At 37.4% G+C, this 15923-nt stretch overlaps 1 protein-coding gene across 2 annotated transcripts in view; it reads right to left on the bottom strand.

Annotated features, from left to right (window-relative positions):
• The window catches only part of ADAMTSL1 (ADAMTS like 1), an 856830-nt gene that overhangs the window by 631752 nt on the left and 209155 nt on the right, over positions 1 to 15923 (bottom strand). For both annotated transcript variants that reach the window (XM_012769704.2, XM_012769705.2), the window contains exon 2: positions 1699 to 1818. In XM_012769704.2, the coding sequence (XP_012625158.2) occupies positions 1699 to 1818 (120 nt within the window). The remainder of the gene's footprint in view (positions 1 to 1698; positions 1819 to 15923) is intronic.

Genomic DNA, 15923 nt, shown 5'->3' with positions numbered 1-15923 from the left:
TTAAAATTTTACAAAATTATTAGGAGGCTGAATTAACGTCTGGTATTTACGATGCTTTTATCTTTTCTTTTCCCTCTCATATTCTTGGACCACCTCAACTGTGAGTACTTGTATTGGTGGGCAATTCCTCTTTCAAGTTAAATGCCTCCCCCTACTCAATTACTATGACCTCAGCACACTTGGGGAAACCTGGCAGCATGCACAGTTTTCATTATGATGAAAATCAATATAATACAAGGTAATAATAATGTTTGTGATGAACTGCAATGCCTCGCAAGTGACAAAAATTGTTTTTAGTGGAACTACTATGACAATTCCATTGTGTTCATAATTAGCTCATATTTTTCAATTTCCTTTATGGTGAAAATGATGTAATAATTAGACTAACTTATGAAGTTGTCAGGTAGTATCTACATAGCAGCACTTGCCAGGACTTTGCAATCAACCAAATGCAATGTAAGCTAACATATTTCAGATTTTCATAACACCAAAAGGGACAAAATTAAATATAATTGTAAGATATTATTCACAGGAAGGAGTAATAAAACTTAGGTGGCAATATGTATGTTCATAATAGATCACAAAGAAAGCTATGAGTAAACAAGAATGGTTTAAAAGATAGGCTTTGCATTATCAGAGCTTACTGAAGAAAAAAAGTATGTATGAATGAACCACATGAAAAATATTATGGTATCCTTGGGAACCTCCACCACCACTCCTGCCCATGCTGGGGCACAAGTTTTGAGAAGGATGTGAATGCCCACTATGGAAAAGAGATGGCCTATGAATGACTACCGAGAAAGCCAATTTACTCAGTGTCTGAAAGAATATATGAGATAAATAAGCAAAACATACCCTCTCAAGAGAGGGCAACAGGGAGGCAGGATAGAAAAGGTAGAAATAAAGCCACTTGTGTGTTTGCTGTGGAAGTATTCTCAGGCATTCTTTTCTGTGATCCTACCACTTTATAGTTGGACAAGAAACCCACTGGCTTGTGCACACAGTATGCTCTAATTCCAATATGAGTACTTCTGAGCACAAGGTAATCACCATACAGAGTCACATTTAGAACTTTCAGAAGTTTTCCATCCAATTCTCACAATGAAGTACAAATTACAAATCACAGTTTGATTTGCAAGTAGAGAGAGGCCTGTATCTTGACATCTCCAGTCAACTATACTATTGTTTTCATTTGAGAGCTCATTTTCTAGACTTTTTTTTTTTCCAAAGCCACCACCACAGAAACAAACTTTCATAAAATAAATATGACTAACACTTTGAAGTAAAAATATCCACAAAGAAGCCAGGATTGGAAGATGGTGGAATTTCTACTGACCCGTAAAACAATCTGGGCTTTACATATAAATCTCCTTTTTTCTTCGCTCATTTAAATTATTACCATTTCATGTTCAGACTCGCTGGCAAAACATCAGTTATTTTAATGTGAATCCTCCACATGCTGCCCCAAACAAACTTTAACGCTCGAGTAAAATGTTTAAAACTTGCCAGACCCAGAAGAGTCAGAACGTTGCCCTGTAACCGTCCATCCACTGCCCTATCGCTTTGCCGCCTCCTCCTCTCAGAGATATGAGAAAACAGCATCGAAACCTCTTCAGATTTGCTAAAAACCACCACAAGTAGGAAGCAGCCATTGAATCCCTGTGTATCTATGAATAAATAGAAGAAGAGACACTGTACCAAGTCTTCAGTTTTGTGACTATTCAAGAGGTCAGACAGGAAATCTTCATGAAGGCTCTCTCTTCGAATCAGTGTAAATTCCCGCAGGAAAACAGCCCCTTGGCTCTGGTCTCCGCATACCTAGAGAGATAAGGAAGCTGAATTAAGCCTTCAGACAGAGCCTGGTGGGAGGGGGCACTGAGGGATTAGTTACAGAAACTCCTTGGATTCATTTCAAGTCTGATTAGAGCAATCAAAAACAACACACGCAAATACATATTAATGCGAGAACCACTAGAACATTCTGGCATGTGGCTCCTCGGATAGATGCCAGGAAAGTCTCCTGCTAAGTTGGTGACTCTTAACTGACGGCTATACAATGTTGAAATTCAGTGATTATAGGTTATCGTTGTGGCCAGGTCCAGTGTGGTCAGGCTCCTAGACTCATTCCACTGGGCTATCCATGTGTATGTACCCACGTAGGGGTCTTGGACCCACAGGGACCTATCCTCAGTCCAGTAGAGCTGAGCACCTACATGGGTCTTGATGTCCTATTAAATGTCTACCAGATAAGGAAGACCTGGCCTGAGCCCAGAACTGACTTCCTGAGCTATTCAAGTGCTTTAGAACCAGATGTACTTTAGCTGCTCTGGAAGAGGGTACTGGAGAACTTTTATCTAGAGCTTATCACATTCCAGGTTCTTTACACAGGTTATCCTGTGTCAGCCCCAAGAGGTGCCTGTTATCAGCCATACTTTGAAATTAGGAAAGAGAAGCACAAAGGGTTTCAGGAATTTGCCAGGTTAGTAAGTATTGAAATCAGCATTCAAATACAGGTCTAACCCTTGTCTTTTCATTGTATCAATTTGCTACTGAGCTACTCAAGTCTCCTCTGGTGAGGGACAACTTGTTAAGTATTAATAACTCCTGTAAGGAGAAATAACCAGGAAGGATTATTCCTGGAATAATCAGTTCAAGGAATAATCAGTTCACCCAGGCCTCCCACTACCTCTCTGAGCTTCCGTATACTCATGTTAAACTGGAATATCAACGTTGTTGAATTGCTGAGAAGACAGGAGATAATACATGTAAAATGCTTAGTGCAGTGCCTCACATATAGTAAGCTTTTAGTAAATTAACAGTCATTATTACTATCAAAAGCATATTCTGCTCAAGGAACAAGTAAAAATCTAAGGTTTTAACATACATGAAGTTATTTAATCATATTTATAATACTTGTAATGGACATATAGGTATCCATCATATTGTCTTAACTTTGCAACTCTTACATTTTGAATTGTATACTTTTTAAGGTATTGCTATCAGTAATGAATAGGTAGATGTTCATATTAAATTATACCTTCTTGAAAATAGGAATAATAATTTAGTCATTTTAAACTCTAAGTCTTTTGGAAATGAGTATAATCTTCCATAATTTAAGTGTAATGGCCTCTGTCGTTACACAGCATGTCAGTATCATGGGAGCGAACACAGTCTTGGCCCCCAGCACCTATACTCTCTGGTGTGATGCATGCGAATATCTTGGTGTATTTGGCACCAAAAGGACTGCAGATGTAATTAAAGTTACCAATCAGTGTACTTCAAGATAGGGTTAGTAGCCTGGACTATTCAGGTGGGCCCAATGTTAGCACATGAGCCCTCAAAAGCAAAGCTTTCTCCTTGGCTGAGGGAGAAGAGGAAGTGAAAGAGATTCCAAGTGTGACAAGGACTCCACCTGCCACGGGTGGCATGAAGATGCAGGAAGCATGAAAAGGAAGGAAGTTCTGCCAACAACCACTGAGCTTGAAAGAGGACCCAGCCCTAGATGAGAACTGCGTCTTTGGCCAATACCTTGATTTTAGCCCAGCGAGTCTCTAGCAGAGAATCAAGTCATGCCTTGCCAGACATCTGATCCATAAAAATTTGTGTTGTTTCAAGCCTTTACATTTGTGGTAATTTGTTAGGGCAGGAATGGAAACTAATGCAATCACTGAGAGGCAGGGCACAACGAGAGGTTAACTTGTTTCTTTGCCTATGTTAAGTTTCATAAGAACTAACCAATACTAAACAAGTAGAGGTAGAATTTGCAAAAACTGATTCTTGGAAATGTATTCTTCTAATTCATCTAAATTATTCCTGCTATATTTAAAATTAATTTTCTCTTAGTTCTTTTCTCATCAGGGTCAATCACTCCTTGAGTCTGTAGTTAAATACACTTCAAAACCTCTCTTGACCATGTAATTTCCCTGCTTGGAAGCACTCCCTATTCCTGCTGGGCACATTCCAAATTCATGGTCTTGGTATTCAGGACCACTCACAGCTCTTCAAGTTCTTCGGAAGGAATAGCTGCACTTGTGCAACTCACTTTCTGAGAAAGATCAAGAACTAAGTTTAAAAGTGACCTAGAATTGATGTGTTTTAACTTTGGTATTTTCAAAAGGACTAATATATGCTGGTCCCTACTAAATCTCACATTTTATGAATCATTGCTCCAAAAATCTAAGGCTGTTTTGAATTCTAACTCCATTAACCAAAATGGTGGTCACCTTTAGTCACTCAATGCCAGAGTTCTTCTTTCCCTTAATTTATTTTGATAGATTTAGGGGGTGCAAGTGTTTTTTGTTATATGGATGAATTGTTTACTGGTGACATCAGGGCTTTTAGTGTACCCATAACCTAAATAGTATATGTTGTACCCAATAGGTAAGTTTTGATGTCTCGCCTCCCTTTCCAGCCTCCCTCCTTCTTAATTTCCAGCGTCCATTATACCACTTTATATGACCATATATACACAACATTTAGCTCCCACCTATAAGTGAGAACATGTGGTATTGGTTTTTCCTTTCCTTAAATACTTCACTTAGGATAATGGTCTCCAGTTCCATCCAAGTTGCTGCAGAAGGCATTATTTCATTCCTTTTTATAGCCGAATAGTACTCCACGGTATATGTACATATACACCACATTTTCTTTATCTACTCATCAGTTGATGGACACTTAGGTTGATTCCATCTCTTTATAATTGTGAACTGTGGTACAGTAAACATTTGGATGCAGGTGTCTTTTTTAATTTTGGGTAGATAACCAACAGTGGGATTGCTGTATCAAATGGTAGGTCTACTTTTAGTTCTTTAAAAACTCTCCATACTGTTTTCCATGGGGGTTGTACTAATTTACATTCCCACCAACAGTGTATAAGCATTTCCTTTTTACCACCTCTGTACCAACAACTATTGTTTTTTGAATTTTTAGTAATGGCCATTCTGACAGGAATAAAGTGATATATCATTGCAGTTTTAATTTGCATCTCCCTGATGATCAGTGATGTTGAGAATTTTTTCATGTTTTTGCCATTTGTATATCTTCTTTTGAAAACAAATCTGATCATGTCTTTTGCCCACATTTTAATGGGGTTATTTGCTTTTTTCTTGCTGATTTGTTTGAGTTCCTTATAGATTCTGGGTATTAGTCCCTTGTCAGATGTAGAGTTAGCAATTATTTTCTCCCAGTTTATAGGTTGTCTATTTATTCTGTTGATTACTTCCTTTGCTATGCAGAAACTTTTTAATTAAGTCCCATTCATTTATATTTGTTGTGGCTGTATTTCCTTTTGGAGTCTTAATCATAAACTCTTTGCTTAGACCTATGTCCAGAAGAGTTTTTCCTACATTTTATTCTAGAATTGTTATAGTTTCAGGTCTTACATTTAAATTTTTAATCCATCTTGTGTTAATTTTTATATATGGTGAGAGACAAAGATCCAGTTTCATTATTCTGCATATGGCTATCCAGCACCATTTATTGAATAGGGCATCCTTTTCCCAGTGTATGATTTTGTATGCTTTGTCAAAGATCAGCTGGTTGTAGGTGTTTGGCTTTATTTCTAGGTTCTCTATTCTATTCCATTGATCTGTGTGTTTACTTTTATACCAGTACCATGTTGTTTGGTTACTATAGCCTTGTAGTATAATTTGAAGTCGGGTAATGTGTTGCCTCCAGATTCTTTTTTTTTTTCTCCTTAGGATTGCTTTGGCTATTTGGACTCCTTTTTTTATTCCATATGGAATTTAGGATTGTTTTTATAGTTTTGTGAAAAATGATGTTGGTGGTAATTTGATGGGAATTACACTGAATGTGTACTTTGGGTAGCATGAACATTTTAACAATATTTTTGATTCTCCCAATACATGAGCATGTGATGTTTTTCCCATTTGTCTGAGACACCTATGGTTTCTTTCATTAGTGTTTTGTAGTTCTCCTTGTAGAGATCTTTCACCTGCTTGGTTAAGTATATTCCTGGATATTTTATTTTCTTTGCAGCTATTGTAAATGGTACTGAGTTCTTAATTTGACTCTCAGCTTGACTGTTATTAGTAGACAGAAATGTTATGATTTGTGTACATCAATTTTGTAACCTGAGACTTTACTGAATTTACTTATCAATTCTAGGAATCTTCTGGAGGAGTCCTTAGGGTTTTCTAGATATGAGAACATATCATTGGCAAACAGGGATAGTTTGACCTTCTATTTTCCGACATTTGGATGTCTTTTATTTCTTTCTCTTGCCTGACTTCTCTGGCTAGGACGTACAGTACTATATTGAATAGAAGTGGTGACAGTGGGCATCCTTGTCTTGTTCCAGTTCTTAGTGGGAATGCTTTCAACTTTTTCCCATTCAGTATGATGTTGGCTGTGGGTTTTATATGTATGGCTTTTATAATTTTAAGGTATGTTTCCTTTAGGCCTAGTTTCTTGAGGGTTTTTATCATGAAAGGATAATGAATTTTATCATGCTTTTTCTGCATCTATTGAGAAGACTGAGAATATGGTTTTTGCTTTTAATTCTGTTTATGTGGTGAATCACACTTATTGATTTGCATATGTTGAACCATCCTTGCATCCCTAGGGTAAAACCCACTTTATCATGGTGAATTGCCTTTCTGATGTGCTGTTGGATTTGGTTTGCTAGTATTTTGCTGAGGATTTTTGCATCTGTGTTCATGAGGAATATTGGTCTGTAGTGTGTGTGTGTGTGTGTGTGTGTGTGTGTGTGTGTGTGTGTCTTTTCCTGGATTTGGTAGCAGGGTGATACTGACTTCATAGGATAAGTTAGGGAAGATTCTCTCTTTCTTGATGTTATAAAACAGTTTCAGTAGGATAGGTGCCAGTTCTTCTCTGTAGATCTGGTAGAATTTGGCTACAAATATGTCTGGTCCTGGGATTTTTTATATGGGGAGATTTTTTACTAATGTTTTGATCTCACAACTCATTCTTGGTCTATTCAGAATTTCTATTAATATTTCTTCCTGATTCAAGCTTAGGAGGTTGTGTTTTTCTCAAAAGTTATCTATTTCTTCTAGATTATCTAGTTTGTGCACATAGAGTAAGATGATTTTCTGTATTTCTGTGGTATCAAAGGTCATGTCTCCTTTTTCATTTCTCAGTGCCAGAATTCCTAAAAGCTAAAATCTGAAAAGTCAACTAATGAACTTAGATACATTTTCTTTGTAACAACTTTTGTGCCTATGAAAAACATGTTTCTTTTGTTAAACTGATTTTAAAAATAGACAAATATATCCTTAAAAAAACAGACTCAAATATCCTCCAAGAAAGATAGAGATATGTCAATTATAAAGAATGAGCACTCATTAATTTTTATAACAATGAAGGACAATCAGCCAACATTTTGTCCATTTGGCTTATACTTTAATTATCAATTCTAATTGCACATTTGTTTAAGAAAGAATGTCTGCCTGTTTATATTTCCCAAGAATGTTGAAATTTTATGAGTCTCATAATTCTCAACAAGATGCTCAATTCATCAAATACTTTTATGTGATACCAAGGTAAAAAAGTCTTAATTCAACTTCAAATTTGATTTAATCCTGAGAATAGATAAGACTATATGAGTTAAATGAAATTATTACTATTGCCCCCATATATATCTTATGCATATGTGTTTTTAAGTTAATTTCTAGCCATGAACACTATTATTAAGCAATTTAAAAAATCCACATTAGTTTGGTCAACATTCTTTGTTTTGAATGTCAGTATCTATCAAGCATGGATAATAATACTGTAAAATTTTTTTGCATTTTAGAAATACTGTTATAATAGAATGAAGGAATGATATCAAGGTACATAAATATACATATCTTACACTTATATTTCAAGCTAATTTTTAAAACTTATTTAAATCCTGTGTTGTACTTTTATTCCTTCATTCTTCTACTCATTCATAGGTACACACATTTACTTGCATCCTATCAAGTGCCAGAAGCTACACTATAAGACTATACTACAGGGCACATCTCTTTATTTCATGGCACAGCAATTCTAATTAGTACACAGATGGAACAGAAACTGCTAGCAGCTCACCAAAAGCCACCATCTTCACATCTTCGGTACACACTGAGATAATATTTCCAAGTTGCCTTTGCAGGTTAGGTGGCCAAGATAGAATTTTACCTGGTGTGCTACTGCTAGGCTTGGCCCATAAAAATCTCTCACATTCCCTCCTTCCAGCTCTTTTGCCCTCAAGTCTGTTTGGAATATAGACAGCCTCAGGGAAATCTTGGAGTCACTTGTTAAAAGGTGACAGAGCCTACATTAGCCTTGTTCACTGGATAACTGCATGCAGGAAAGCCACCCCATTGCTGCTGACTTAGGCAACACTGATAAATGAACAAGAAGTATGGTCTGCTCTGTTTGAACCATTATCCATTTTAGAGACTGTTACAGCAGTTAACCTATCCTGGTTAACAGGATGAAAAATTGTAGGTAAGCACAGGATGACATGAGAATACAGAGAAAGAGTGATTATCTCTACTAAGTAGGATAATGAAAGGCTTTAAAGTGGGGTTAAAGGAAGAGTGGGAATTTACTAGCTAGACAAGGGAAATGGAAGTGGGGAAGGGAAGTATCTTATTCCAGAAAGTGGGAACAGTTGGGGCAAAGGCATGGAAGCTTGAGACAGCTTGTTTTGTTTGGTGTATTCAAAGTATTCTAGCCTGGCAGGAACATGGGATGCATGAGAGCAAGTGATGGGAACTGAATTTGTACAGTGGGGCAGGTGCCAGATTATAAATTGTGGTCTTTGAAAGATTTAAGGACCCAGAGTCTTCCTTGGACTTGCATGTTACAACAGTACCCCACTGGCTATCAGGAGGTAAGACTAGAGAGGAAGTTTTTAGCTCACTGTAATTATTAAAATGAGAACTTACAGAGACCCAGGGGGCTGGAGGGAAAGAAAAGCATCATAAGATTTGGCAGCCAACAGAATGCATGGGATACATCTCGGGTTATGTTTATATTTTCTGCCTGCATTTGAGCAGCAGAGCAGAGTGGACAGTAGCACATTCAACAAAATAGGAAATGTGGGAGGAGCAAGTACATGGATCAGTTGAGGAGTTTCTTTCTTGAGAAATGGAGTCTGAGATGCCTTAGGCAGAGAGAGGTGAACTTGGTGCACAAAAAAGAGACTGGGCTGGAAATGATATATAAGTTTTGGCATCATATAGGAGTAGATGACATTTGGCATGAATGAGCTTACCAACAGAAAGCGTGAAGATAACACGTGAAGCTAAGAACTGGGGCACAGTTATTTCACATGTAACATGGCTCCATCTCTAATGGCTTATTTATGTCAACAAAAAATATTAAAAAGAAGAGTGCAAACATATATTGATTATCATTTTAGGTTTCTACTTATTTTCTATGAAAATACATTTATGGCAACATAACATCCAACTTATTACAGATACTTAGCTTCTTGAGGACAGAGACCATGGCTCATTGGGCTATCAACACCCAGCCCTTGAATTCAACCAAATGTGACTGAACCTTGAAATTTTCAAAGATAACTCAGATTTTAAAAATTCTATTTCCCATGATCAGAACAGGATTCCTGATTTTTGGTTAGAAAGTATGGTTATTTTATATTTGATATGTCAAAAACCACCTTGCAGTTATAAGGTAGTTAGTGTATCATAAAAATGCATCAAAACTGGCACCCCACTGTGTTTTATGGTTCAGAGGTGTTGTCTCTCAAAAACTCAAATCTCTGCTGGATTCAAATCCCATTATTCATCCCCAGGCTCATGGTAAGGAACATGTGATCATTAGTGAAACACCTATCTGTTTTTATGGCATTTCTTGACTCCTAAGGACAGCTGTCCAGGAAGTAGGAAGACTGCAATATACTAGAATTTGTATCCCTGTTATGAAGATTGCTTCTCCTACTACAGTCTGATTTCCAGCTTCAAACAGTGACCCCTCTTTCTGATTGCTGGCACACCAAAGTACTCCTTAGAGAATCCAGAAATATAGAAATACCAGCTTCCAGAAGAGAATTGTATTAGATCCAGAAAGTCACGGAAGCAATTTATTGTTGTGGTATATGTTCTCTTTAATGGGACTGAGCGATCAGCCATGTAGCGATGTCAGAGAGGGAAATAGGTAAATACAGGTAACTAGGAAGTCTTTAAATATTTGTCTATTCTCTACTCCATTAAAGGAAAAAGGAGATAAAGGGAGTTTAAAAATAAAACCAAAAGTCACTTAATAATAAGACTCTTTTGCATTTGGCTTTGGGATACAGTCAGAAACTCAAATTATGTGCACTATCTCCCCCTCCCCCTCCCCTTCTCCCTCCGTCTCCCTCTCTCTGACAGAGTCTTGCTCTATCATCCTGGCTAGAGGAGTACAGCGGTGTCATCATAGCTCACTGCAGCCTCCAACTCTGGGGCTCAAATGATCCTCCTACGTCAGCCTCCAGAGTAGTAGCTGGGACTATAGGCATGCACCACCATCCATACCTGGCTAATTTTTCTGTATTTTATAGAGATGAGGTCTTGCTCTTGCTCAGGCTGGCCTCAAACTCCTGAGCTGAAGCAATCCTACCACCTCAGCCTCCCAGAGTGTTAGGATTACAGGTGTGAGCCACCCCACCGGGCCTTATTTTTCATTTTCTATTTCACACTTTCTCCCTTCATAACCTGGCACCTACCATTCTCCTAATTGGCCTGACTTTCAGAGGCTACAGAGAATACTGATTAGTATTCTGACTGGGCAGCTCTCAATTAACATGTTTGGTGCAAGAAAAGATAAAAATCCCCCCTCAGACTCTCCTACTTCTACTAAATTTGCTCTGTGAACTGTGACTAGAATTTGGAAAGTTAAAATACAGAGCAACTGGTTCACATTTTGGATTCTCAACCATCATTAGAGAAGAGCCATAATTGCTATAAAAATTGTAATGTTTATGATAGGAGCTGATTATGGCTGGAAATTTCATGCAGCTATAATGTTTTTATAACTCTGGGAGAGGCTGCCATTTATTTCTAGGCTGGGAGGAAGAGCTGTAGAAGTAATTGAAGTTTAAACATACAAACATGCCCTCAAATTATCAGTTTATTGTTCTTCTTTCTTCATTTAGTTTTTCTGTGAAAACTGAAATGTAGCCAAGCTTATGTCCCATGAGTAGGGTTTAGGTTTCAACATTACTTTAAAATTGGAGCACTGAAAACCACACTGTTAAATTTTCCTACCAAAAGGATTTTGTGAAATGTTTATGCCCATATTTTGGTCCACAGTTTACTAAAAATTAAGATAGTGAAGCTATAAATTCTCAGTAGATTCAAGTAATAATTTAAACAATGTAACTGGCCACTATGTTATCTGAATGTACATTTATATTTAAATATCAGTGGATAGTGAAATGATTAGTTTCAAGGTTATAAGCTCTTGGCACAAGCAAGACAAGCAAATGTTTATTGGATAAATAAATGAATAGAAAAATTTCTTGGAACCTGAACAATCTCTAGCTCTGGCTGTAAGGATCACTGCTAAGTATTAGGAAGAAATGATGAAAACTTATGTGGACCCAAAGAGCCCAAATCTTGTCCTGCCACTCATATCATTACTATCTCATCTTAAAATCAAAGTTACACAGAAACCAAGGGAAGGAAAAGAAAAATATTCTCCCAATGTGAAAGCATAAATAACTGGTTTGGAGGAGATGCAGTCAAAGGACTAAAATATTGATATATTAGGCCAAAAATGAGAATACTCCCAAATAAAACTCAAAAGGTACCTAAATTTTTTAAATAGACTCTAAATAAAAATATAGATCTATTTAACTTAATACAGATTCTTCCATTTGGTAACAAATTGAGTTAGCCAGATTTCAGTAAATTCCACTTGGTGATAATCAAGCATCCCTGGTTTTTGGAAGGGACTCAATCATTTGACAGCATGTTCCTGGTAGCACTACTCGAATGTCATGCAACAATATCAAGTCTACCCTCAGGGGACCCCCTTTCCATTAATCCAAATAACCCCATTCCTGGTTGGAATATTCTAAATAGATGAGGAATGATTGAACAGTAATTCAATTGAAAAGGACAGGAAAAAAACATGGGCATATAATCTTACTTAAGAAATTTCCTCAATATAATGCAAGAGGAGTAGTACCTTGGAGGTTTGTAAATACCAAAATAATGACATTTAAAAACATCTCCAAACTCATATTCACAAATCAGAAGAGGCTCAATCAGCTTATCATGCGTGAGAATCAGCAACTGTATCTGCACACACTCAAACTCACCCAAACCTCTGGCCAGCTCTGCAAAGAACCAGCCATTTGTACAGAGAGCAGGAAGGCAGCATCACTAAATAAATTGCTTTTAATGTCAAAAGAGTCCACTTGGAAAACCAATTTTTTATCTCTAAAATTATCTTTGGTTGTTGTGTTGGTGGGTGACTACACTATTTAAACAGAGAGTCTGTGATGACAATACACATATCCACACCTACTGCTCTATCAGGCTGGTCTGCGGAAGAAGAAAAGATTCTTGAAGTAGCTTCAGGTGTTCCCAGCGAAAGGCTGCCAACTATGCAAGCTGATTAGCAGTGTTATACTCCCTGAAGAGAAGGCTAAATATGATCCCCAAGAAGATCGGTGGGGGTGGCTAATAAAAGCATTCTTATAACCATATTTAACCCATTGACATTTATATACCTGGTGTTTGGAGCTTAAAAACATTTCAGTATTCTGTTTGTTCTTCTACCAACTTTAATTACCATTTCTAAGGATTGTAAAGATAATTGCTAAAAGGTTAGAGCTAAAACAAGTGAGATGGAACATGCTGGTCCAAAATGTTCAGCTGGGCCTCATAATTCTTGGTACAGATGTTCCTGCTTAGTTCAGGTCTGATTTAGAGAAACAGCTATAATATGGTTTGAGGCAAGGTGACCAGATGTAGCTGAATTTAAAGATCTGTCCCAGGATGTCAATGAAAAGAAACTCCATTACCCTAGCAAAATAATCTTTATGGGGGGAAAAAGTTATGCTTAAAGAAATATCTACTTTATCTTTAAGGTAGATAGATATCTACACCTTGACACGACAAGGATTCTAAATGCAAGACAAAATTTTAAAAAATCAAAAATCCCGCAAACATAATTTTGTAAAGAACTTTACCCTCACAGAGGATTGTATAAAGAAAGAGCAGCACAAGGAGTTCGATCAGAGGGTATGTACTGTATATAATGTGGGCTTGATCTTGATTTATTGACAAGCTATGGCATTTCTATAACTCGTTATAAACATAGGCACTGAAATGGAAGTGCCCAGAAGACCTTTAGAGACCATCTTCAGCAAATTCTTTTCTTTTCATGTGAGGGGGGACATAAGTCACCTTCCTTCCTAGGTGCAGGACAGAAAAAACATGTGAGTTTTGAGAAATCTCCCTTGACATATATAAGATGGCAAAACAGCCAAATAATTCAAGAAAGGCAGCAACTTTCCTCAAACGTATAGACAATCCTCTTCTTCCTTATCATCTTCAAACATTTAAAAACATCTTATACCCTGTTATCATCTCTTTGGTAAAGACACTCTGCTTCAGAAACCATTGCTGCAAAGAGCTATGATTAAGATCTACACTTGGACAATGAAAGAATGTATGAAACAGAAAAGTCAGAATCTTATGTACTGCACTCCTAGGTAGATGCCACATCTTTGCAACATCTTCTAATGACAAGGAGAAGCAGATACAGTCTTCAAATTCTGTGTGCGTGTGTTTTCTTTAAATTTTACATGTAAGATCAAATGCTCAATGCCAAGAATTAAGAGAAAGAGTTGAGCAGTTGGAGGAGAATGTTAAGAGGAAGGAAAAAAAATAGAAGAACATAAAATGTTTACATATACATGCAGTGGTAGAAATCAATATTTTTGGATTCAACATTTTCAGACTATACACTTGGCTAATGTTTCTATCGATCCACATTATTATCGTGGCTTTTCTATAGTGAGTTTCTTAGCAAAGAGGAGTGGAAAGGCAGGGAACCACTCATATTTTGAATCAAGCTGAAGATTAATTAGGGAAAGAGCTTCTTTCTTTGTTCCTGCTTAGTATACATAAGCTCCATCAGCAGCTATGAAGGTGAACCAACCAGATCTCTTGCCACAAAGGAGACTGTTGTCTTAACAGACAACCTGAAATGCTGTATTCTGATTCCACCTCTTTGTTTGCATTTGTGTTGAGGTCCTTTACAAGGGCTGTTCCAAAGACTGAGTACAGCAGAGTTGCTAGACCAGGTCCATTCTTGAGAGATGCAGAGGTTCTCAGAGGGTGACTTCTGCTCAAGGACTCCCCACTATCTGGCCGAGACTTTCATAGCACTGGGGTTCACTCTGAGACTCTGCCCATCTAACCTTCTGTCTTCCCTCTCTCCTTTATAGAAGACAGGCATGCACTGCAGTCTGATGGCTCTTCCTGCATCCCTTGCCCTTTTCCCCAGTAAACCTCTCGTATTCCCAATCCTGTCTTGACCAGGACAGAAATCTAGGAGAGCCTAAACAAACAGCATCTCTTCTTTTGATCCAAGTACTATTACACTAGGCCTAATGTTTTCAATTTACCATCCTTATCTCTATCAAAAAAGGCCATGCAGTCTCCATGACACTGAAGAAATGTCAGGAACTCCATAAGGGCTTCTTTCTACTCTCTCTGCACTGATGTCTCAGTTAATTCTCTATAGGTTTTGAAATAATGATCACAGCTAGCACACTAGAGACAGTTCTGATTCTGTCTCCATGAGCCTCGCCCACATTTCCTTTATCCAGCTCCAAATCCACTACTGTTCTAGCATTCCTCTTCATCCTAGCACGGAAATGCGGGAGTACTTCAGATACTCACTGTATTCAGTGAGCTAGCTCAATGACTTTAATTACATGCAAAATAGTCAAAGTTGTAAGTTAAATCATTTTGTGTGCAAGTTAGCTCTTACTAATTCACAAACTCTAGTTTTTCTTATCAATAGCTAGAAAGCTATAAGTGTCATTAGCATGTGCCAGTATTTTGGAGGAAAAAATAGGAGAGAATCGTTTGGACCCCTGCAGATTTATACCATCTTCAAAAAAATGTTCAAAGTGTAATTCTGTGGATAGCACTTTAATATTGCTATCAGTAGTGTAATGCAGACATCTGTGAGCTCACTGTCACCCTGACACACATACACACATACCACATGTCCCAGTCTCTAAAAAATGTAAACACAAAAAATTGGGAGAAATGTATATCAGTATTTAAATTGTATATGTAACTTAAAGAATGTCAAATATTTACTCAGCATCTCAAGAAAATGCCCAAGGAAAGAGGGGGTGGTTCTCACTCAAAGCATAGCAAGCATTCTTAGTGTCCCTCTTCCCTCCCCTCCCGTTTCTGTCATTCTCAATGTATTTCACACAAATGGCAGCTGGTTCTCAAAACTTCTTTTTTTTTTAGTCTCTCAACTCCCAAGTTATTTTTGAAATTCAGTCTATGTATTTCTTGGGGGAAGAGAATTGGAATGTTAAAAATATTCATGTGTTATTTTTTTGTCACTTGTCTGTAATAATAAATAATATTTTGTTCCTATTAAAGAAGGATGATCTTTGTATAGAAAGAGAAGCACTTTAGAGGCACATATATGTGTGTATGAAGTGACTACGTGGAGAGGTATGTGGGATAGGAAAAGTCCTAAGACTATGTAGACATGCAGATGTTCCAGTGTCCTAGCTGAGCCCAGCCTTCTAGCTGTCCCTACCAAGCCACCATATATGTGACTAAGCCATCGTGAACATGCCAATCCAAGTAAGCTCCCAAAAGAGTAAAACCCCAGTTATTGTCAAATGGAGAAGAATCATCCACTTGAGCTGAGTCAACGCACAAAATTATGAGAAGTAATAAGAACATAGTTTT

The sequence above is a fragment of the Microcebus murinus genome, chromosome 12 (genome assembly GCF_040939455.1).
Source record: "Microcebus murinus isolate Inina chromosome 12, M.murinus_Inina_mat1.0, whole genome shotgun sequence".
Lineage (NCBI taxonomy): Eukaryota > Metazoa > Chordata > Mammalia > Primates > Cheirogaleidae > Microcebus > Microcebus murinus.
This window is presented reverse-complemented; position numbering and strand designations above follow the sequence as displayed.